Source organism: Anabrus simplex, chromosome 2 (assembly GCF_040414725.1).
Source record: "Anabrus simplex isolate iqAnaSimp1 chromosome 2, ASM4041472v1, whole genome shotgun sequence".
Classification (NCBI taxonomy): domain Eukaryota; kingdom Metazoa; phylum Arthropoda; class Insecta; order Orthoptera; family Tettigoniidae; genus Anabrus; species Anabrus simplex.
Window position 1 is genome coordinate 910,444,340 of NC_090266.1, and position 25,721 is coordinate 910,470,060.

The 25,721-nt window shown below is 41.0% G+C and overlaps 1 protein-coding gene across 2 annotated transcripts in view; it reads right to left on the reverse strand.

The window, feature by feature from the left end:
- The window catches only part of LOC136863184 (serine/threonine-protein kinase meng-po), a 397,968-nt gene that overhangs the window by 18,277 nt on the left and 353,970 nt on the right, over nt 1-25,721 (reverse strand). For both annotated transcript variants that reach the window (XM_067139538.2, XM_067139540.2), the window contains exon 5: nt 13,316-13,530. In XM_067139538.2, coding sequence (XP_066995639.2) covers nt 13,316-13,530 — 215 coding nt within the window. The remainder of the gene's footprint in view (nt 1-13,315; nt 13,531-25,721) is intronic.

The following is a 25,721-nucleotide window of genomic DNA, read 5'->3' on the forward strand; positions in this document are numbered from 1 at the left end:
TTCTATATCGAACTGTCACGAGGTCGGGAGCAGCGTTTCAGCGAGGACGCGAAGCAACCAGTGACTAGTTAAGTACAGTTGTGGGGACTGATGTGTTGTATACAGTAACTGACCACCTGGTGAAGACCGAGCGTAGATGGGATCGAGAAACGAACCACCCACAATATTTCGCGGGAAGATCTTCACCTGTGTAATATCGCATTGATTGGGGGCCACGCGCACTCACGGATGTTCAAAAGTCGACACAATGTGGAACATGCAGCGACCGCCCAGTACGCTGTCAGCAGGAAGGTGACCCGTTCCTTTCGAGAGCCATCGCTATTGATGAAGTTTGAGCCAGGGCGTATGAACCAGAGCTCGAACGTCAGTCAGAAGAGTGTCGACATTCAGGATCTCCGCGAAGGCAAACGTTTCGTCAAAAGTCCTTCCCCCTTTTGTCGGGTATGACGTCAGGATGCGATTGTAGGTCACTTCCGTTTCACATGGCACAACAGTGACAGCAGATTACTGCAGAAACTTCCTGCTGAGGAAGGTACGTCATGTGATCATTAGAGAGAACCGTCCTGAACTGGACGTTGCAAACATTTTTCATTACAATGCAGGACCACATGTAGCAGGGTGTGTACAGCGGCTACTGAAGAAATGGGGATGAGAAGTACTGGAGCAAGTATCGACCTGACACCAAAAGTAAAGGAACCATTTTGTCCTAGACGATTTGTGCCATTGCAAATGCCGTGTGACAATGGACGACGCGTTTCACACGTGGTTAAGCAGATGGTATTCGGAGTCCCCCATATCGCTGGCAGCGTGTTGTATATTACGCTATGGGGGACTACTTTGAGGGTTTTCGGGGTGCATATGTATGCTGTAATGCTATTGTAACAATGAAGCTGTAACATAATTCCAATTACTAAAGCACTAAGATATCACAATGTTGTTTATAGACTCATACGGATGATACCTACCCACATAATTTTCACTGTCCATATCCTTTAATTTGTATATTTCAAATTTTCCATCCGCGTTCGCATTCCCCAAAAGAAATACTGTGACTTATATTCCTATCATCGTATTTTGTAAGTTTTTGATTTGTAATGCCCAAACACTTCATGAATTGAATGTAACCTCGCAGATCTTATATACAACAGTGAAATTATTAATATATAAAATGATAAGCCAATGAATTTAAGGGAAATACAGTTTGATGAGATAACCGACAAACCACGATACCCCTGTTTTGCCGATAAATACTTTATAAAACTGCCTTGACGCTCCAGCAAGCATAGCTGAACTTATTTATTTATTTATTTATTTATTTATTTATTTATTTATTTATTTATTTATTTATTTATTTATTTATTTATTTATTTATTTATTTATCCCACGTTGCACAAAGTTCTTTGTATTTGCAGACATGATGGCCAAATTGTTGTAGTTTACATTGTGCAAAAATCACGACCAACGACCCCTCTAAGTAGACTGTTGTTTCTGTACTGGATATACATGACACTCTCAACGCGAATTGAGAAGCGCGAAGGAATATTAACCAGCTAGCCAAGTGTGTAATTACAGAATATATCATATCGTCATGTTATAGCGTCATACTCGTAAAATCAAGTGAAAAATGTAAGAGAAGTGTGAAGGAATTCCAATAATTTCAACAGAGACGTTGGCAATCAGCCCGAGCTTACAGTAAAGAAATAGCTTATTTTCTCCTCTCTAGAGTTACTTGTTTGTTTGTTCGTCTCACCTCTCGCAGCACTTTCTTCTGAAAACTGTCATTCACATGGTTCTTAGTCAATAACAGCCGAGAGTGAATATGACGATCTTCACTGTCGGGCTAACCTGCATATGAATTCCTGTTCTACCAATTGAATCAACGTCAGAAACACAGCTAATAAGATTAAAAAAGTTAAATTCCACTTTCGGTCGTTAAAGAAATTTTCCATGGTATCCTACTTCAACCCCAGATGTCGGGGTAGTGGGGGTAACTGACATCCCTACCAGTTTTAGCCCTGTAATTACAAATACATCCATCATTACAGATACCACAGGCACTAAGCTGGCAGATTAGGTTACTTCGATGTCCCACGCCACTGAGAGGAAGTAGAAACACCAAAAGCAGTTCCCTGTGCACTCCACTGCAAATGAAGCCGGCATGGTTCGCTGCTTGAGTTCGATACATATCAGTTTTACTGATATATTCATAAACCCAAACAGTTGTACTGTATTTCATGAAGAATTTGTACAGCATTCAAACTGGAATAAATTAATGGAGTATTTTAAGTTTTGTCGTTTTCTTGTTCAATTTTTCAACAGGCTCAATTATCTTCAGGCACATTATTAATGGGGATTATACAAAGAAAGAAAGAAAGAAAGAAAGAAAGAAAGAAAGAAAGAAAGATAGAAAGAAAGGAACGAAGAAAGAAAGAAAAAGAAGGTAGAATTTAGTGAGTCAGGAAAGAGGATTAGTTACGAGTTAATGGTGTTCGGGTAAGGGGATATATTAACGAAGATATAGTAGATTATAGAGCCTCAGACGGCAGCGCGTCGGCCTCTCACCGCTGGATACCGTGGTTCAAATCCCGGTCGCTCCAAGTGAGATTGTGCTGGACAAAGCGGAGGTGGGACAGGTTTTCTCCGGGTATTCCGGTTTTCCCTGTCATCTTTCATTCCAGCAACACTCTCCATTCTCATTTCATAGCATCTACCACTCATTAATAAATCACTTTAGGAGTGGCGACACCATCGTACTAATAGCCTATATGTGCTTCATTCATTCCATCCCTGACCCGGTCAATGACTGAAAAACAGGTTGTAGGTTTTCATTATTCACTTTCATAGTAGATTATAAGGTGTCATTAACAGCTATTAAATGGGGAAGGGCAGAGCGTGAGGTGGGACTACTCATCAGGAAAACCTTAGTACGCAACGTACAGTAGTTCCTGTTAGGTACATATATGAACGAATGGTGTGCATAGATTTAGCGGGTAGAATAGAATTGCTCTGCGGCCGGGCTGGCTTGACGTAAATGTGGGCAGCTTACGTACCAAACGTACGTCACACTCAAAAGAGAGAACGAACACTCTCGCCACGGGACAGGTGCTGTGACGTTCGATTGTGACTACGAAGCTTTCCTCGTACCGTTCAACGAAATGTTATATTGATTGGAGTGCAGTATATAAAATCGCAAGAAAAATCGACTTTTTGAAAATGGTCGAGTTTGATTTATACTGCTCTCGATATTAACAGACATGGTTTTATTTTCCTATATTTACACATTCAAGAAAACTGACAAGTTACAAGTATCGTATTACTAAGTACAAATATACGAGTTTGAAGCGTGCAAGCTACGATTTACAACTGCTTGTATGGGAATGATGTTGTTTCCAATAAGAAAGGTTTCTACAAGTTGCTTTATGTCGCACAGACACAGATAGGTCTTATGGCGACGATGGGATAAGAAAGGGCTAGGTGTGCGAAAGAAGAGGACGTGGACTTAATTAAGGTGCAGCCCCAGCATTTATCTGGTGTAAAAATGGGAAACCATGGAAAACCGTCTTCAGGCCTGTTATTCAGTCAGTAATACGTAATGTATTTACGCATTTCAACAAGTTAAATGCTTCGTTTTGCACAGTGTGTAATGCTATGTGAGTTTCCCTGTTTATCGAGTTTCTGAAATAGGCTATCAGACTGCCATAGACAACAGCTAGCTTCTAAATACTGAATGAGTTTCATTACTAGTGAAGACACACACATTTCTATCCAAGTACAATACCACTGCAAATGCAATAACAATTAGATACCTATGCAGAATATTTTCAAATAAATAATCTAACTGATGTTATTCCCGGTAAACATGATTTGATTTTTGATGAGCTTATCACACCATTTAAACTCAAGCAAAAGCAAGCTGCAGGCTATCCGCTTTACTCCTTAGTATAAGAGGAAACTTTCTAAAGCATACTTCTCTTAAAATATAATAGTGAATATTGTAATCCATTGCATAGGTCATAAAAATATTTTGAGATACCAGTAAACTATTTATTGTAACCGGTAAAAATACGTAAACAGAACATAAATAACTAATTTATTACCGTGTGAGTTATATTGAAAATTGCCTGTCCACTGGTGTAACCGTCCAGGCTTCTCCAGCCAGACTAATTTAATATACTAGCATTTTACGCGATATCACTCGATATCAAGTTTATCCGCCATCGGCAATTATTCGTAATATCATATTTATTCAACGTCATGCATTTGTAAATAAGGCTTTTGCAATCATATTATATAATTATAACATCATTTATTATTTAAATTATTATATTAGGTAGGATTGGAATTCATTATGTACTGTAAATATGGTCAATATGTTGAGACATAGTTGTTGTCATTTCATCTCATATTTGTGTATACGGAAAAGGTTATTCTTATAGCGGGGGAATATTACATGAGTCATTGGGTTAAACTCATGAGCCAAGGCAGTAAACAGCGACCCGCGCGCGAGGCTTGCATACCAGCAGACTACATCATCGCCACGCCTACTGGTCTTGTCAAGAAGAAAGAAGAGGGAGATGATAATGCGATCTACGAATCAGATGCTTCGTTATAAAGAGATCTGAGATTAAGCTGTTACCAAGAGTGGGGAGAGCCCAGTGATATTATCTAATACGGAGTCTCGGATACTCACTCACATCGCTACTTCTGCTGAGAACCTAACTACTATTAGAACTTCTACTGTGAACTTTACTTTGAACGACGTTATTGATTTTGAGACAGTGTGTGGTCTCTCCGAGACATAGTTTTTTTGTACAGTGTGTTGTCGCTTCGACACAGTACTCAGCTGCGGTAATGTTATCGGATCTGCGTGAGACGAAACAAGCTTACGGCTTGTGTTATATTCAGTAAATCTTCTGGACGAAGAACTATGTTTAGTTCAAGTCCATGGAATTTGGTACAAGTCTGTACCGTATAAATAGTATAGCTCAGTTGGATTGAGATTTCTACTAACATGGAAACATTCATATCTCTGAATTTTCTCCTTATACGATCAACGCTGATCAGTTTTTACAAGTATAGGGCCAATGTCTAATTTAAAGACTAGGCAATTAGGGAGTGCTAGTCCAGATAGCCCGTACCACATCAGAGAAGGAAGGATGTCCATGGAGCCAATTCTACATCGAGAAGAAGAGAACGAGTAACCACGGAAAGCAGATGACTTCAACGGAAACTGCAATTGGTGAGCGTCAATTAGATAAAGCAAGCAATAGTAATTTGAGTAACGTAAATTCTAAATCCCTCCACGCTTTAAGGAACTTTTCCGATTCATCTCATTATTTTTGTATAATAAATTCATTTGTATTTTATATTGCGTTAATTTTCTTTCTTAAGCGATACTTAATGGTTAATTATTTAAAATCCTACCCCTGTGATTTAAGTATAAGTCTCTATGCTAGTAAATATAAATTTTGGTTTACAGTTTTGTTTAAAACTGTAACCCTGGCGCCCAAACATCACATAGAGAAATGGGAAACCATGGAATGTTAATTGTTTCTATTTGCGTGGCAATTTGCGGGCAAGCCACATATATTTGATATTCATGTATCCCAAGGTAATAACTTTCGTCTCCTCAAGTGGGAAGCTTAGGGTCGAACAGTTACACTGGAAATAAAGAAATATCACTGTTCTCTTAATATTCAAGTGGTCGTTCACCGTTCATTACCATCACGTCGGCCTCGCTTCACGACCTGTGACGTAACCACAACTTTGCTCTCACTGAAGAGCTCTCAATGATCGCTTGTTCGCTCCACCACTTATGTGCTGTGTGCGCACGGGACGAAAAGCCCAGCGTGAGCACCTCTGTGTTAGAGGAAATAGAATGCGAATCATCTTAGCGTATTCACAGTGTGAGGGAGCAGATTTTCTATGAGACACTGAGTGACATCGTAGTCAGGGCCGACAGCATGGATAGGGCAACTTCCATGCAAGACTAGGAAAATGAAACGATGGATGGGAAAAGGTGATGAGTTAATATGTGGAAATTGTGGTTGCCAGTAGGAATGGACAGAGTTTACTAGATTTATATACTAGTACGGGAATAGCATTTGCGAATTCGTTCTTCAACTTTCTCACAGGGGAGGGTGGGGCATCAAATCTACAATAAATTATTTCATAACTGACATGGAATTCGGACAATCTGTTAGGATCTTGTCGTCATCCGTGGTCATCTTACCGCTGCGGGTAATGCATGGCTACGCCTCCAGAGGGAGTATAACTTCGATTTGACATACCCTGAGTAGCTAAGGTGTCAAGGTATGCTGTATGACCATTGGAACCCCATCTAGCAAATTAACTGTGTATCCTTATCCGTCTGCAGACAGACTTCACTTTCTCTGTTCTAGGCCTTGTGATATTTAGTTTTCTGTAGATCAGACAGTGGTCAGTTCCATATAAAAATCTTCATATACCAGACGTTACAAAACATGTTCCCATAATTTTTTTGAACTGTGTATACTTACCATCCTTTCCATTCCCTCGAGTGAAATTTTACTGCCATCATTGTTGTCCCCAGGAGCTCCATTGTTTGGAACCTCAACAGAAAGATCTACGTTGGTAAGATTTTCGAAATATTCCTTCTATCTCTCTATAATGATTGCTTGGGATCTACAATGACTTCATTTGATTCTCTAAAAAAAATATTCATTTCCCTTTTCTCTCCCTTTCTAAAATATTTCATTACAGCCCAAAATGGATTCCCTGCCACTTGACCAAGCTTTTCTAGGTTGTTACCAAGATCTCCCGACGATATCTTCTTGGACTCTGCAATTATATTACGTCTACATCAGTTCGTTTCTGGAGCCACTTCTGATACGCCTTCTTATGGTTACAAGAATTCGATATTCCACCAAAATGTCCACTTTTCCCATCTTTACGAACAGTTCTTCCTAGGTATTCCCCTGTCGTTTCTACCCAATAGCCCTGTATTGTACCCATTCTCTTCTCTGTCCGGAACCTGCTGATTGTATTTCTTTGGAACATTTCATAAATATTATCCATATATTTCCTCGTCAAGAAGATTGTGTATCCTTATCCGTCTGCAGACAGACTTTACTTTCTCTGTTCCAGGCCTTGTGATATTTAGTTTTCTGTAGATCAGACATTGGTCAGTTCCATATAAAAATCTTCATACACCAGACGTTACAAAACATGTTACCCTATCTTTTTGAACTGTGTATACTTACCACCCTTTCCATTCCATGCTACAGCATGTGTTGGTTGCTGCATACGGTGTTGGCCCTGAATGCTGCGCACTTCAGTTGAACACGCGCTACGCTCCTTCCCACTTGCAGAGTAGCTACGTGCTTCTTGTTGGAGCTCAATCACACTAACGCGATTCTTAAATAATTGTTTATTCCTAAGTCATTCAGGTCCCCGTAAACTTGACAACGCAAATTTATTCAACTGCCGAAACTAAAAGCATGTATTGAGATAAGCTGGATGTGAAAATAAAACCTCATTTAGCCTTGAAAATCGCGAAAGATAATATTACAGATAAATTTAACGACATTTTCTGTGAACGCTATGATAGTTAAAATACCTTTTAAGCATCTTACTTTTGAAGCTTTCCTACATCATAGTTCTTGTCTTGTTGCGATGGTGAAACCTTGGAGTGGTGGAAGATCATACCGACTAATCATTTGTGAACTGGAATCTTCGTGGCTCGAGAGTATCGGCATATACCGTATTAACTACATCTTCAAGTGAAAAATGAACTAATTTAATTTGGTAATATGTGACATTATACTAAAGAAAAAACACACTTTCATCAAGTGGCCAAATTGTTACCCAGTAAACTAGATGAATTAAGTTACCAATCTTTGTAGCAGTAAGAATTTTTACCTTGCCCTCCTCCTACCACGTAGCTCCAGATCAGAGTACTGGAGATATTTTCTCCGTCAAAGCACTTTCTCACGGGAGTAAGCTGGTTGAGGAATCATTCCAGTTACGCCAACGAGAACGGCGATCAAGATGGAATAGTGCGTTAGCCTCAAAACCTCTGATTTTTCCTCGGATTACTTTAAAAAGTCAGTTTGAGGAAAGAAATGAACTCGGATAAGGAAATTTCTACATCCCTGAAGAAGTCAATGAGATGTCAGAATTATTTCCATATCCGTTTCGTACCACTCATTTTATAAACCATTCGCTTTGAGGTAGGTATACACTGTATGAGTGCCAAATTTACTGAACTGTTGTTACGGAAAACATGGCCATGAGTATCACGTTTTTACCGGGCAAGTTGGCCGCGCGGTTTAGGGCGCGTGGCTGTGAGCTTGCCTCCGGGAGGTAGTGAGTTCGAATTCCACTGTCGGCAGCCCTGAATATGGTTTTCCGTGGTTTCCCATTTTCACATCAGGCAAATGCTGGGGCTGTACCTTAATTAAAGTCACGGCCGCTTCCTTCCAACTCCTAGGTCTTTCGTATCCCGTCGTTGCCATAAGACCTGTCTGTGTCGGCGCGACGTAAAGCCACTAGCAAAAAAAAAAAAATATCACGTTTTCGTGTTTGTGAAAGTTGTGTAGGTCTGTGTTCTTGTGGTGCCCAGCTATATTCAAGTGTACTTTTTAAGTTCTAAGTTGTGAACGGCGCCCTACGATTATCATGGCGTGGTTTCCGCTTAGAATGGCTATTGCCGGCGCTGGGAATCCAATTTAAGACACGTGACACGAACATCTTCCCAAAGAGACATTCCTACTACATCAATAGGTGACGTCATAGAATATGTTCCTTACGAAAATGAAGCTACACATACGGAGACATGTAGAAGAGCGGCCATTACGAATATTTGATAGTCTGTGATGTCCATAAAGAGCTCGTAAGAAGGGGTATTCAATCGTATTTACGAAGTAATGAGACAAGAACTTTTAAAATACCAATATTCCATGATCATCATAGCATTAGAAACGTCAAAGCAAAGAGGGTAAACAAAACAGCCGCCAGCTGGCTGGATGTCAGCTAGACCGTCAGGGCAGAATGCCAATTTGGCCTCTTAATACAAAAGAGTTAGCACATTTGCTTACCTCTGGGAAGTCACATATTTGTTTAGATAATCGTGCATCTTCCGTGAGCAAGGGCGACAGTTCGTTCTAGTGGGCTGCCCAGACATTAATGATGTCTCTGGCGCGTGAACCGGACGACTTCTAGTATGTCTTTTAGTACAAGAGTCCGTCTTTCAGTACTCAGCCATGCTTTACTGCCTTAGCTTTTAGTGAAAACAGAAACTAAATGCTGTCCCTCTTCCACATGACTTTCCCTCCTGCCCCTCAAACACCACAAGTGTTAACTATTGTTGTACGTTGGTGTTAAAAAGTTTCGAGCTAAAATACTGGCGCTGGCAGTGTAATTATTCGTTTATTCCAGGATAAGGCTAAGATAGCACCTAATTTAAAATTCTGAGACATCTGTTCCAGTTTCAGGATAACTGCAGTAATTACAGTTACTCATGTTATCATCCTCTTACAATACCATAGCTTGTCAAATAGTTTATTCTCATACAACTACTCGGTGTTGAAAACCATATATATCCTCCGCTACTAATACAAGCCAACAACAACTACAACAACGAGGTGCTTATGACTCTCCACAGCTTCAGTTTCGGTATGGAAAAACTCAGGTGAACGATGGAATAAATGAAAGAATGTGGGTGTTGCCATTGATTTAATTCAGCACAAATTGTGAAGAGTAAAGCTGAATCATTACATGATGGACGGCATGCAGTGTACGAAAAGACATACCTTTACCATGTTTAAAAGTATCAAAAGTAATCCCCTAGTGACTTGAAGAACTACAACTTCTTTTTTTTTTCTAGTTGCTTTACGTCGCACCGACACAGATAGGTCTTATGGCGACGATAGGACAATAGGACAGGGAAGGGCTAGGAGTTGGAAGGAAGCGTCCGTGGCCTTAATTAAGGTGTGAAAATGGGAAACCACGGAAAACCATTTTCAGGGCTGCCGGCAGTGGGGTTCGAACCTACTATCTCCCGAATACTAGATACTGGCCGCATTTAAGTGACTGCAGCTATCGAGCTCGGTACTACAACTACTAAGGAACAGACGTCTGTAACTCCTCTGATTCCGAGGAAACAGTGTGAGGTAGTATGTTTAGGTCACACGCCTGTTCCATGATGTGTACTCGTAGTTGCTTTTACCTCCGTAAATATGAGCAGTTTACAAAACGCTTAAACAATTTCACAATCTGCATAGTTTGAACACAGGTATATTCGTGAATTCGATATGAACCCTGGAACTTCACATCGACAATTTCTGTTTTCTAGTGATGAGAAACAGAGAGACATATGGACAGCGCTGATCAATCACTAAAAATTCAGAAGGTGCAAACTGGCTATTAAAGGTAAGGTGGGAGAACAGTAGAACCGTTATTATAAACAGAATACGTCAACTAATTCTTTTGTATCAGAGGAGACTTGTAAAAGATCTTAATCAGATCTCATAGCCAATTCTATAACTACATACAGCAAAGAGAACATCGACTGAGTTCTTCGTTTGGTGAGGAACACGGTATTCACGTTCTTTCAAGGAAGTATCATAAAAACGTAACGTGAGTTGTACTGCCTAGAACTATAAAATGTAAATAACAGTACACGTAGAGGGTTGGTACAGTAGGTAAGGCTAAGCAAACATCTCACATCGCTTGATAACATATACATTGTCTCTCTCTAGGATGACAAAAAGATTGTGCTACATATTCGAAGAGAATGCGTCTGTAACACTCCGTGCACACACACACACACGAAGGGCAAGCCTTTGGGCCAAGAGAAATGTGTTGCATCCTAATTATGCTTATTTTGATTAATAAAACTTCGTTGTCACAAAATTCTCGTTATAAGTTTCACAATAAAATCCGACATTTTATGTCCAGGAAGCTGATAGTAAATAACCTTAAAGAAAAATGCTCTCTTTTATTACATTCCAGTAATGAGGGACAAAACCGATATTCTGCTAAAACAATAAGAGAAGAACGTGTTTTTTTCACAATTTGCTTTTCGTCGCACCGACACAGATAAGTCCTATGGCGATGATGGGACAGGAAAGTCCTAGGCTCGAGAAGGAAGCGGCCGTGGCCTTAATTAAAGAACAGCCCCAGCATTTTCCTGGTGTGAAAATGGGAAACCACGGAAAACCATATTCAGGGCTGCCGAAAGTGGGGTTCTAACCCACTATCTCCCGTATGCAAGATCACAGCTGCGCAGCCCTAACCCCACGGCCAACTCGCCCAGTAGAACGTATTTTGAGACGTGCCTAACTCCACCTAGTAAAGTGAGCCAGAAAAAGAGTAGTCTCAGAAAACGGTTTCTTAAGGGGTTTATGCTGTTAAATGTTACTGGAGAGAGATTTACAGGATTGTCGTTTAATAGTTTCCTGATCAATGAGAACGATCTGATGAAATAAACAACTGGGACTAGGTGAAACATAATGTAGAAAACTAAATATTTCATTATGCATATTAATAATAATAATAATAATAATAATATCGTGTGGCTATTTCTAGCCGAGTGCAGCCCTTGTTAGGCAGACCCTCCGATGAGGGTGGGCGGCATTTGCCATGTGTAGGTAACTCCGTGTTATTGTGGTGGAGGATAGTGTTCTGTGTATTATGCATATTGTATCCATAAAAATATGAAATTTAACAACACATGATGCTCAGTGATGCAAAAGAGTGCTTCAAAGGGTGGCTAAATTTCTTGAAAATAGAACTCAGAGAATTACAGTAAGTGAAGCATTAGCTATGATCAAGAGGTGGGTTCCCCAAGGCAGTATTATTCGAAGTTCATGTTTTCATATATACGGTATAGAAATTGTACGAGTAATGAAATGGAATCACAGATAAGCCTTTTTGCAGATGACGTTATACTGTATAGATTAACAAATAAGTTGGAGGTTAGTTGCGACTACAAAAGGATCTTGACAATTTTGTGAGATGGACAACAGACTATGGTATGTTGGTAAACGGGATAAAAATTCAGGTTGTAAGTTTCATCAAGAGAAAAAGTCCTCTCAGATTGAATTACTGTGTTAATGGGGTGATAGTACGTCATGGGGTTCACTCTCCAAGTTCCTAGGTGTTATTATGACGAAAGATCTTCATTTCGGAAATCACATTAACGGGGTTGTGAATAAAGCTTACGGATCTGTTCATATGGTTATGACAGTATTTTAGGGTTGTGTTAGGGATGTGAAGAAGAGTGTGTATAAGTCTCTAATGAGATCCCAATTAGAGAATGGTTCCACTGTATGGACCTACAACAGAATTCCTTGATACAATAACTAAAGGTCCAAAGGAAAACAGTACGATTTTTTCTTGGCGATTCCCGACAAAAGAGCAGTGTTAGGAAAATTTTGCAAACTATGGACCAGGAAGATCTGGGAGTATGTTTCGAGCTGTAAGTGGAGGGATAGCATGGAATGACGTTAGTAGACGAATAAGCTTGATTGGAGCATTTAAAAGCACGACAGTTCGTAATATAAAGCTAGAATCCAAGACGATAAATTGGGGCAAATATTCGTTTGTAGGACGATGAACAAGCGATCGGAATAATTTATCAAGAGAAACATTCAATAGATGTCCAAGTTCTTTGAAATCTTAAAAAAAAAGACTAGTTAAACAAGTTAAGGGGAAATTGGCAATGATGACTGATGATTGCTTTACACCAAGTATGCGAGATTTTCAACATGTCGAGTCACGGTACTTATAGTTAAAATTCTACTTTGTTCTGTAGTTCCTGTGACTTCCCTTCGTAGGTTATAAGCACCTAGCTTGGGTGTTAGGGTGCTGAAGAAGAAATTAATCTTAAAATATAAGTCAGGAAAGCCAAGTCTCATTGATATGTTAGCCGCGAAATAACTTGGCATTGCTACTAGCACTATTGGTTGTTGTGGGCTGTTCGGACTTAAGTACCTGGTCGATAAGTCAACCATGAAATCAAATGGAAATTATTTAAAAGTGTGCTGATAGGTAAGACTCTGACCGGAAAACCAAACAGCCCCTCATTCCACAGGCATTGTGAATTCCCCTGTGCAAAAACTGCTACTGTGCTCATCTGCTGAAGATTCAGTCCTAACTCATCCTTTATCTTCTCACTCCTAGTACGCATCTGCACTTCTTCCCACCTGTTTGTACCAACCCTATCAGTCAAGGTCAGAAGAAAGTTCAAACTGGAGGGGAGGTGGATAATTATTTGCATTCTTTAGTACCTGCCAAGCAGGAGGTAACAATTTTCTCTAGCAGTGGTACCTACTTGTAGGTCTCGTCCGTGGCGGTGATGAGTACCTCCGGGGGTGTATAAGGCAGCCACTCGTTCCGCCTCCGCACCAGAGTCCCTGAGCGCCGGGTCTCTCCGAAGTCACATAGCTTGACTCGTGAGAAGTCTGAGCGGAGGACAAGAACATTGTCCAGCTTCACGTCCCTGTGGACCAGCTCCCGCATGTGTAGATGCTCGAGCGCTGACGCTATCTGCAGACACACAGACTATGTTCTAATGAAACAGGAACAGAATCTCCTTAAAAAAGGTCCATTCTAACTTAGGTGTACAAGCACGAAGGAACAATTTATCATAGAGATTTCTTGGTTAATTAAAACAAAGAGATTTGCCCGCACTTTGATAATAAATTTGCTGCATTTCTCTGCTCATAGAACGAGTTAAAATGATAACATTTCTTACAAATTGCCCTAAACCCTGCTTGTCATTTTCTTAACAAAATTGGCATTAATTGGCAAAGTATTGATTCTGCAAGCGTATATTCAAGAGTAAAACTATAAATATTTTATTGTGAAAAATCATGCAGGAGTACAAACTGACGCTGATTCTTCCATTCCGCTTTTGTGTGAGGAAGTGTACAGCCGAAAATGGGAATTATCTATGTTCAGCAACAACTCATCGTTGCATTTACTACCAAATGATTCACAAGGATAAATAGATTTACAAAAATATTAGGCTAACATACACTGAGATTGTTGAAAGGAGAACACAATGAAGTTCATTTCTACCAATAACACGTTTCGTGCGAAGTATTGTTTTGTGAGGACAACACAATCATGGTGCAAAGTTATTTTGGAATTACAAAACGTTTGATATCAAAATTAATGAATTCAAAAAAATGTCTCCGTGACCGACCCATGCACTGACTAGTGAGGTTCGCAGCGGACGTGGGTACAAATGTGGTGCCGTCAACAGCCCACCAGCATTTTCAGTAATGGGATTGCCCGTCTCTTCACCCAGTGGGGTACATGTCCTAACAGTTCTGGTGCGAAACATTTTACTAGAACTGCCAGCTGACCTGTTTTCATTTGACCAGCCCTATACGTTTTAAGAACTCGTTACTGTACTTAACTTTGCAGCTACTTGAAATATTATGGACTATTCCTGTTTCTTGTTTATTTTATAACTGGGGGTAATTCTTATTGTTGGCAAAAGCAACTTTTAAGCCAGTCTCTTAACACCCTTTTTGGTCAATTCACAGTTCATAATTACGATATTTTTAATATACTGTACTTGAACAAAAAAGTATCCGTCTCAGAAAATGCCGCACTATTCTATTGTCTAATATTACGTTATAAGAGAGAGTTTCAGCTTCAGCGTTTCGAAATTTTGACAAATGTCTTGACAAAGTAGCTAACTTTACACTGTACGCTTTGAAAGTTCCTGTGATGGAAATGTTTGTTTCTGGAGAAGCTATAGTTACTTTAGTGGCATTTATCAAGACACGAGCATATCCGGAACCCTTTGAAAGCCCGACCTACTTCACGGTATAATCCTGTAGTCATATGGGAAAAGTTGACTTGTCAGCTTTTGGTGAAAATAGTGTTATGACCATGTTGTGACTTGACAGTCATATATTCTTTCAGTTGGCAAAGAATGGTACGGCTCTCTTCCATAGGTTATTAGAAAAGGCCACTGTCAGTTTATGACATGTCCAAATGGTACAGTTCCTCATACGCCAGAAACTGACAATGTTCTTAACCTGAGTACATGTCATATTTGGCACGTTATTTCAAAATGCTTTCGTCTGTCTTCGGTACAAGTGTGGTGCCGTCAACAGCCCACCAGCTTTTCCCCCTTCAACCAGTGGGATACATGTCCTAACAGTTCTGGTACGAAACATTTTACTAGAATTTCTGCCAGCTGACCCGTTTTTTTCCCGTTAAAAATGTGCAATTGCCATTCTGTGGAGCTGACAACAAAGGCTATTATGTACTTCAGTGTTGGTTGGTTGCTGAGGAGGTGTGAGGTCCAGTTTGTTGGCAGTTGCACTAAAATACAATACATACGTATACGTGGCATCAGTTTTCTTTTCCTGTTTTTGGTGTATATGTTGTATAATACATTTGTACGCCATATGAACAAATTTATAGCTAAGTACATTGGGTAAAATTAAATGCAGAGCCCAAAAAATAATGGAAATGGCTTTAGGTAATTGGGCACTTGAACTAAATGAAGGTAAGTAAAGAAACAATGTAATATTAGCAGTGGCGATGCGTGACGTTTCGAAAAGTGTTACTACACACCTTCTGAGAGTATATTTATCTAAATCGTCCACAATGTCTTTATTTTAAGCATTTTTTCTGAGGGAAATAGAATACATGGCCAACAGTACAGTTTATTCAACTTTGCACAACCACATAACCAATCCAGATCTAAGTACAACGAGTCGCTGTTGTGCCATCAAATGTCTCTGCTACTAACTTTTCACCAAACTGAAATTCTTGTAACTTACCATAGAGATGTTTAGAGAGATAAATAGCAGAACGGTCACCGCTTACATCACCGAATCGCAAAAATTTCTTGAATTTCGCCTTCGGGATTAACATATCTAAATACAGTCGAGAGATGTGCTCTGTTAGAAACGTCTGTACTTCCAAAATAACGGAAATAAAGTTTGCTTTCTTAACCTCGTCTTTAATTTCGCTGGTCATAAAAGTAGCTATGGCGTCAATAATATAATTTTGAATGTCAGATGAAAGTGCTGAGAAAACTGTAGAAGTTTCTAAGTGGTGCCGAAATGTCATCTTTCTTATCAATTAACGTTAGTAACTCCCTGTAGTTCGCCTCTGTGGTGCAGTGATTAGCGTGGTTAGCTGCCACCCCCAGAGGCCCGGGCTCGATTCCCGGCTCTTCCACTAAATTTGAAAAGTGGCACGAGGGCTGGAACGGGGTCCACTCAGCCTCGGGAGGTCAGCTGAGTGGAGGGGATTCTATTCCCACCTCCGCCATCCTCGAAGTGGTTTTCCGTGGTTTCCCACTTCTCGTCCAGGCAACTGCCGGGATGATACCTAACTTAAGGCGACGGCCGGTTCCCTCCCTCTTCCTTGTCTATCCCTTCCAATCTTCCCATACCCCTGCAAGGCCCCTGTTCAGCATAGCACGCGAGGCTGTCTGGGCGAGGTACTGGTGTTCCTTCTCGGTTGTATCCCCGATCCGATGTCTGAGCTCCAGGACACTGCCCTTGAGGCGGTAGAGGTGGGATCCCTCGCTGAATCCGAGGGAAAAACCAACCCTGGAGGGTAAACTGATAAAGAAAGAAAGAAAGAAAGAAAGAAAGAAAGAAAGAAAGAAAGAAAGAACTCCCTGTAATTACCTCTGTTATCAGATTCTTCAGTTTCTCGATGACCACTGAAAAGTAATCCTTGCTTTGAAATATCACACAGTATCTATTAAAGTGCTGATAATATATCTGTTATTTTTACCAGCTCATTATGCCCGTTAATTATCTTTCTGTGAGCTGTACTCTATTCTGGACCTTCCGAACTGAGTCATATCAGCAACAGCGACGATGTGTGCTTGAGCCACCTCATGGCGTCTCTTTAAAACTCAAACTACTGTATATAAAGTGTCCACACCGTTTTTATTCCGAGCATCCTTTCCTGAGGAAAATGGAACAGACGGCCAACAATACAGTTTATTAATTTTTGCAAAACCACGTAACCAGTCCAGACCTATGTACCACAAGTCATGAAAATATCGTACTGTTCTTTTCGATTTCTTGACTAAATTTTTAAGAGAAGGCGTGGGTCTACCTTTTTCAATTATGTTTTCCTTTTCTTCAAAAGTTGTTAACGAGAATGGCGTGTTCATTAAGCTTTCTATTACACATGAATATTCTGGGCCCGCCAACTCACTTATTTTCGAGGTGGAAGTGATAGCACTCATTTTAATGTTTAATGCGTTGTGCAGTTCTACAGGCTATCCTTACCTAACATAAATTCACACTTTAACAAGGAAAGTCACATCGCATTATAATAGATAACAATAATATAGTAATGCACTGTTGAGCGCGGCGGAAAGAACGGACAGTACAGCTCAGCACCGATTTTATAAGCTTTTGTTTCAACTTTCCATTGTGGTAACACGACCGGAGAACGTAGCAGCATATATCTCTGTGTCGAGGGGAGAGGTGCCTTGCTTGGCGCAGGCGCAGTAATACTCGCCTAGCTGTTAGAAGAAATTCAAACGTAACCACTGCATGGAGTGGTAACACCCTCTCGCTCAGCTTTGACGGTGAGAATCTATTGCTATAGAGTTCTCGCGGCACGTCCAGGCGAAGAAACAAGGATATTAAATGTAAGTATTAAAAGAATATCCGATTTTATATTTTCAAACTGTTACAGTGGTAACAGTGGATACTAGCACGCTTCGCCACTATATATATATTCGCCACTATATATATAGTGTCTTCTTAATTTTAAGTTTCGTGTGCTTGTTACTGCATTATTTATGGGATTCACGACTTTGTTCGAGATAGTGAAAATGACGAATATATATCTCAATCTGAGAGTTTAGTATTGGATTAATATTCAGGCGAATATAAATAACCCTAGTCATTCTGATTCAGAATCGAGCGATGATATAGGCCTAGCCGAGAAGAAAGTTAAATGGAATCACCCCCCTGGAGGTAGCTTTCCAACGGCTGCCCCAAGTCCTGCACCTCATATTTAATCACAGATTGTTCTACAGGAAATATTTCTGAACACAACAGTTTCACGAAATGTGGCTGCAGAAGAAAATCTTGCGGTGCATGACTTTAAGTACTGATGAGACCGAAAATGAGAGGATAACTTCCGAAGAACGTGCTGAGCACTATACCAAGAAAATCGCAAAGAGTAAAATGATATAAACAAAGAAAAGTTCAGGTTTACAGTAGACTGCACGACAGGGGAACTTGAAACCCATTGTAGGAACATGTTTTCGTATGAAGTGCAATGTGAACATTAAGGAAGACGATCAGAAGAATATTTTCATAGACTTCTATGATTTAGGTGAATCCAGAATTCAAGATCAGTTCCTAATAGACGGTTTTGAAGCAATTGACAAAACAGCTTGTAAGAAAGGTCGAGGAAAAGGCAAAAAGTGGTCGTTGCGAAAGACTGATAGTGATAACAGTGAAATATTACGTTTCTTTATCAGCTGATAGGAGTGAAGTGTGTAAGAAGTCCTATGGTCATTTTTATGAAATATGGAAATGTAAACGTAACGTAATAATTCAGAAGAAACGAGCCAGTGCCAGTGGTATCATTCCTGATACAGGTGAAGGTACTCATGAACCACCATGGCCTATCGTTAGCCAATACTTCAAGAGCTCCTTGTATTGGTCCAGAGAGTGAGAGTGATGGTGACGATGATAAAGGGAAATGAAAAATAAGATGATGTAGTATTTCAAAGGTTGATGATATACCATAATAAACTGTTACTAATCACAATGATTTTGCATAACTTTAAATTCTGGTTATGTTATTTATTTCAAAATTTTCATCAGATGTGTCAATGATTGTTTGCGTATACCATGTTTCTCGAAATAGTTCAACTGTCAACAAGAAATTTTAATTTCCTTCTGTATAAAAATTAGTGGGTGGACATGTCAGATGGTTGAGAACTTCATTGTATAGAACTGACATGTGCTTTATAAGGTCATGTAGGGCAAAATAATCAATAATTTGTGTTAGGAAGAGCTAGATTCCATTTTCAGATATGTTAGTCTCTTACATATTCAGTAAAATAAGCAATTAAGCCATATCTTTTTTTATAGAACACTTACAAACTTTAAATTTGCTCTCCTGAAAAATTGAATAAAAGAACATATCTGCTTTTGCCATATCACTACAGAATCTATATTAAAATATTAAGAGACGATGTTTTGTGTTCCAGGATACAATATGGTGTACGTTCCAAACTCCCTAAGTTAGAGGATATAATAAATCACCTAAGTCAGCATATACTGTACAAATTCACAGAAAACTTAAATATTTCGAATGTCTTTATAGAAGATTGAGTGGTACAATGACCTGCTACTATTACTACTACTACTACTACTACCACCACGACTACTAAACGTATTACATAGAAATTTATGCAATATTTACAGGATATTCGAATCTATTCATGAACCATCTTGCATTGTTACGGAAAGACACTAAGACTGTTGCAAGTAATGCATTCCAATGATCAGTTCCCCGATTTTAAAACTAATGTTTACTCTATTTCCTATTTCTGCTATCTACCTTCTGCTTTGCGCGAATGATCAGCCCTGCTTTTTGACAAGGCTTTTATAGTCGACTGTCCAACTGTCCCGAAGCTGGCTGATTTCTGTAGGCACTGTACACAGCACAAAACCGTGCTCATTTACTTCTAGTCCACTGTATCTCCCACACAAGTATTTCTATCATTATTGTCACACTACTTCTAGGATTACAATAATTTCTTTAATATTACGAATAGCGCTATTGAACAGTTTGTGCTTTATAAATTACGAATATATCGAACATCGCATTTATGTGACCGCCTCCTGTATGCCCAGCTACGAAATACTCTATTTGCTGTAAGAACTCTTGAAATTGAAAGGGGTCAGTTACTGGTATTTTTCCCACTCAAAATTTAGTATTTAAGGGATACTTAACATTTAATTCTGTTGCAGAGTAGTCACTAATTCTTGAGATTCCCATACAGATATTCTACAACCTGTGACAATAAAGTTCGGTGAATGAAGTCAGAACGGTCGATCCGGCAACACTGGCGATACACAACGCTGCACCTGCGTAGCAGCAGGTTTTGACCACCAGCCCCCAACGTTGTTCAGTTGAGCATCGTGTGTGTGCCGTGTAAGACCTGTTTGCACAGTGCGTGTTCAGTGCGTTGGTTCTGAACTGCGAACGGGAACGTGAACGACCAAAAGATCAATGTACAGTTTTGTTTTAAGCTTGGCAAGACACTGAATGAAACGCATCCGATGCTGGTACGTGTTTACGAAGATCAAGCACTGTCCTTGAAGTGTGTGTACGAGTGGTTCGCTCGTTTTCGAGGAAGACGGGATAGTGTTTCTGACAACCCCCGTAGCGGAAGACAGGCGACCACCATCAGTGACGAAAACATTGAGAAGGTGAGGACATTAATCACGAACGATCGGCGATTAATTGTGCGCATGGTAGCGGATGAACTGCAGATTAACCGTGAATTCGTGCGAAAAATCATTACCTAGAAGTTAGGGAAGAGGAAGACGTGTTCTCATCTTGTGCCACATCACTTGACTGACGATCAGAAGCAGGCACGTTTAGAGGCTTCACAGGATTTTGTCGAAACGGCGGATGCGACACCAAATTTCTTAAACTGTATTGTCACTGAGGATGAAACCTGGTATATCAGGTACGACCCAGAAACGAAACGGCAAAGCATGGATTGGCGTTCTCCGGGATCCCCTCGTCGGAAAATGGTCAGAGCCGAAAAGCCACGCATCAAACTCGCTTTGAAATGAAAGGGATTTGGCGATATTCCTGGCATCCAACGAAACGTGACGAGGTTTTTGAACAACATCCCAAAGGAAGCCTTCTTGCAAAGTTTCCAAGAAATATATCGCCAATCTCAGCAGTGCATAGTTATGGGAGGGGACTATTTCGAAGGACAGTAAGGTCACTGTCGTGCACTGTTCATATATGTTGATGGTACAGGACTATTCACCGAACTTCATTGGCACAGGTTGTATAAATCATTGGGCTTTACAGGTTAAACCTCTAAACTGTTCTTTCCCTGGCAGAAAACTCTACTCCGTGGTCAAATGCACCACCCCTAATTATCTTGTTTACCGTGACTTGGCTATAGCCTCTCCTCGAAGCCTCCCGAGACAAGTTTACGACCAAAAGTTCTAACTCACCTGCAATTGTTGCTGCATATACACGTGACATCGTGCAGCCAGTCGGGTACGGTATCTAGAAGTTTAGCAGCTGCGCTCTATATTATAGTAGTAATGGTATTCCATTGGTCCACAATTTTGCACACATAGCACTTGATGATCCTGACCAATCCATTTTAAACAACTATCTCTGCTCTTACGCACCCAAATAAATACTCTGGCACCTCTAGTTTTCTATCCCTTCTGTATACAATGAAATTGCCCTGAATTACTTCGCTACTATACACATTTTCTCTCAAGCATAATTTCCTACAAATGACAACATCCATATCCACTGAATATGATGAACAAGATTCCAAAAGTCAGTAATTCTGTTTTATACGCTTTGGTAATTTACCTGCAGTGTTCGTAAGGTCTTAACTCCGCAGTATATTATCCGTGGCTGCTCGTTGCACGTCTTCATTTCCACTTGGCAAACACTTCCGGCACCAATCTTCTTTGCCGGCACGTTTTGATGATCCTCTCGTGTATATTTCGTGACCTATACGAACGCCGCCTGTTCACATTCATTCCGTCCCACATGTAGACCGGATCTCCTATTCAGCAATCCGTCTTCACATACATAATGTCAAGCCGGTCATTAATAGCCTTCACCCAGGGTAGATGTACGCCATTTCTTCCCACTGCGCCACTAAGTATAATCCTGGCAATCTTAAACTTCATTTACGTAAGTAGTATAATTGGATGGTTCGGCGACCACCACCTCCTCCGGCTCCCAGAGGCCACCTCCACCAGCACCACAGCCAGAGGCCTCCCAGATGCCTCCTCCACCACCACCACAGCCAGAGGCCTCCCAGATGTCTCCTCCACCACCCGCGGGAAATTTGAATTTGTAAACAAAGCCACGTGCTTTTTGACAGCTATCATCGACAACAACGCATCGCTAACCTCAGTACTGCCATCTTGACGGGCCTAAACCTTAGTTGTGCCAACTTAACCTAACTAGCGCGAGATAAACAAAGCCACGTGTTTTTTGACAGCCACGTGCTTTTTGACAGACAACAACGCATCGCTAACCTCAGTACTGCAATCTTGACGGGCCTAAACCTCAGTAGTACCAACTTAACCTAACTAGTGTGAGATAAACAAAGCCACGTGCTTTTTTGACAGCTGTCATCCGCCATCTTTAAACCACAGAGCACTGTGCTGCCCTCTTTATCGCAGTAGCTGCAAATTCGTCACCTGTCATCGGCAGTGCTGCCATCTTGGCGGGCCTAAACCTTAGTGCTACCAACTTAACCTCACTAGCGTGAGATAAACAAATCCACGTGCTTTTTTGACAGCTGTCATCCGCCATCTTTAAACCACAGAGCACTGTTCTGCCCTCTTTATCGCAGTAGCTGCAAATTCGTCACCTGTCATCCGCAGTGCTGCCATCTTAACGGGCCTAAACCTTAGTGCTACCAACTTAACTCACTAGCGCGAGATTAGAATCGGTAAACAAATCAACGTGCTTTTTTGACAGCTGTCATCCGCCATCTTTAATCTATAGAGCACAGTGGTGTTCTCCTTAGCTACTTACCTTTGAAATGTGGTGGCGGATAATTTGAAAAATGCTTTTTGACAGCAGCCATCTTTAATCTAGAGAGCACCGTGCTGCCCTCTTTAGCTAGATACCTTTGAAATGTGGTGACAGGCAATTAAACATGACAGCAGCCATCTTTAATCAAGAGAGCACCGTGCTGCCCTCTATGTGGTGGCGGCAATTTGAAAAATTCTACATGCTCTTGTTTGGAAACAAACTCACGCGCTTTTTTGACAGCCGTCATCCGCCATCTTTAATCACCAGAGCACAGTGCTGTCCTCTTTAGCTAGATACCTTTGAAATGTGGTGGCGGCAAATTCCACGTGCTCTTGTTTGGAAACAAAGCCATGTGCTTTTTTGACAGCTGTCATCCGCCATCTTTAAACTACAGAGCACCGTGCTGCCCTCTTTATCGCAGTAGCTGCAAATTCGTCACCTGTCATCAGCAGTGCTGCCATCTTAACGGGCCTAAACCTTAGTGCTACCAACTTAACCTTACTAGCGCGAGATTTGAATCGGTAAACAAAACCACGTGCTCTTTTGACAGCTGTCATCCACCATCTTTAATCTATAGAGCACAGTGGTGCCCTCTTTAGCTACTTACCTTTGAAATGTGGTGGCGGATAATTTGAAAAATGCTTTTTGATAGCAGCCATCTTTAATCCAGAGAGCACCGTCCTGCCCTCTTTAGCTAGATACCTGTGGTGGCAGGCAATTCCACGTGACAGCAGCCATCTTTAATCAAGAGGGCACCGTGCTGCCCTCTTTGTGGCGGTGGCAAATTCCACGTGCTTTACAAACTCACGTGCTTTTTTCTGACAGCTGTCATCCGCCATCTTGCATCACAAACCTCAGTGCTGCGCTCTTTAGCTAGTTACCTTTGAAATGTGGTGGCGGCAAATTCCACGTGCTCTTGTTTGGAAACAAAGCCACGTGCTTTTAGACAGCTGTCATCCACCATCTTTAATCAATAGAGCACTGTGCTGCTATCATGCGGGCAATTTCGTCAGGTGTCATCCGCCATCTTTAATCCACAGAGCACCGTGCTGCCCTCTATGTAGTAGCGGGCAATTTGAAAAGTTCTGTTAGCTGTCATCCGCCATCTTTAATCAAGAGAGTACCGTGCTGCCATCTTTAGCTAGATACCTTTGAAATGTGGTGGCGGCAATTTGAAAAATTCTATGTGCTCTTGTTTGGAAACAAAGCCACGTGCTTTTTTGACAGCTGTCATCCGCCATCTTTAATCAATAGAGCACTGTGCTGCTATCATGCGGGCAATTTCGTCAGCTGTCATCCGCCATCTTTAATCTACAGAGCACGGTGCTGCCCTCTGTAGTAGCGGGTAATTTGAAAAGTTCTGTTAGCTGTCATCCGCCATCTTTAATCAAGAGAGTACCGTGCTGCCATCTTTAGCTAGATACCTTTGAAATGTGGTGGCGGCAAATTGAAGAATTCCACGTGCGCTTGTTTAGTAAACAAACTTACGCGCTCTTTGTCAGCTGTCATCCCCCATCTTACATCGCAAACCTCAGTGCTACACCCTTTAGGTACATACCTTTGAAATATGGTGGCGGATAATTTAAAAAGAAAAGTTCTACAGCAGCCATCTCTCGACGCTAATTGCACAAGATGGTAGCTATACATGACTCCTTAAAGGTGCTTATGCAAGATGGCTACTATACATAGGTTCTTATGAGACTCCCTTGGGATGCTTGCGCAAGATAGCGGTTATACAAGGCTCCTTATGAGACGCCCTAGAGATGCTTGCGCAAGATGGCGGTTGCTCTTATGAGGCAGCTTAAGGGTCCTTGCACAAGATGGCTAGAGACGCCCTAAGGATGCTTGCGCAAGATGCCGGACGCAAGATGGCGGCTATACACGACTCCTTATGAGACGCCTTAAGGGTGCTTGCGCAAGATGGCTGCTGCTCTTATAAAGAAAGCTAGCTCAGAGGCTAACGTGTCGTGCTAGTTCGATTCATTAAATTTGGGGCTTAAATGCAAAATGTTAAATATCTCGAAAACGGACAAAATGTTTCTACCTAATACCTAGGTTTGCAATATCAGGAACAAGAAAAACATAGTCTAATGATGAGATCGACGGTTCGATTCCTACTTAGGCCCTTTGGCATTGGCAGCTATCTATTTCTACAAGATGGCGGCTATACATAGCTTCTTATGAGACAGCTTAAGAGCGCTTGCACAAGATGGCTGCTGCTCTTATGAGACGCCCTAGGGGTGCTTGCGGGAGGTAGCAGCGACAAGACGATGACTATACACAGCTGCTTATGATACGGCCTAAAGGTGCTTACACAAGATGGTGGCTGCTCTGATGAAGAAAGCTAGCTTTGCATCGTGCAGGTATTTTTACAGCACTAAACCTCATACCTTTGAAATGTGGTGGCGGGTAATTTGAAAAATTCGACGTGCTTTTTCTTCACAGCGGCTATCTTTAGACAATAGCGGCTATACATAAGCTGTTAAGGCCTCCTCTTATGTCAAGGCATAGCTCTATCGAACAAGTTTAAACCTGCATCGGAATAGCTAGAGTAAGCACGTGCTGCAGTGATGACGTCATTAAGCATGTTTAGACTTGCAAATCACAGAAGAAACGTAACAAGGCTGGAATCGAAAACTGCACTCTATGCCGTTAACTTTATCATGTGATCGGAACATTGATTGAAGTGTTTAGAACACTAAATAAGTAGAACCGGACACTGTACTCGATACAACATGTGTTTAGAACATGTCAGGGGATACCTTTGTTCTAAGAAGATTAGTTTACCGCACATTCCTTGTAGGGCTAATAGGCTAAGGGGCTAATGGGCAAAAGGGCTAATGGGCAAAAGGGCTGAAGGGCTAAAGGGCTAATGGGCTAATGGGCTAAAGGGCTAAAGGAGCAACAACCTCATCGATCGCTATCAGCAAGAACGCTTGTACTTTGTT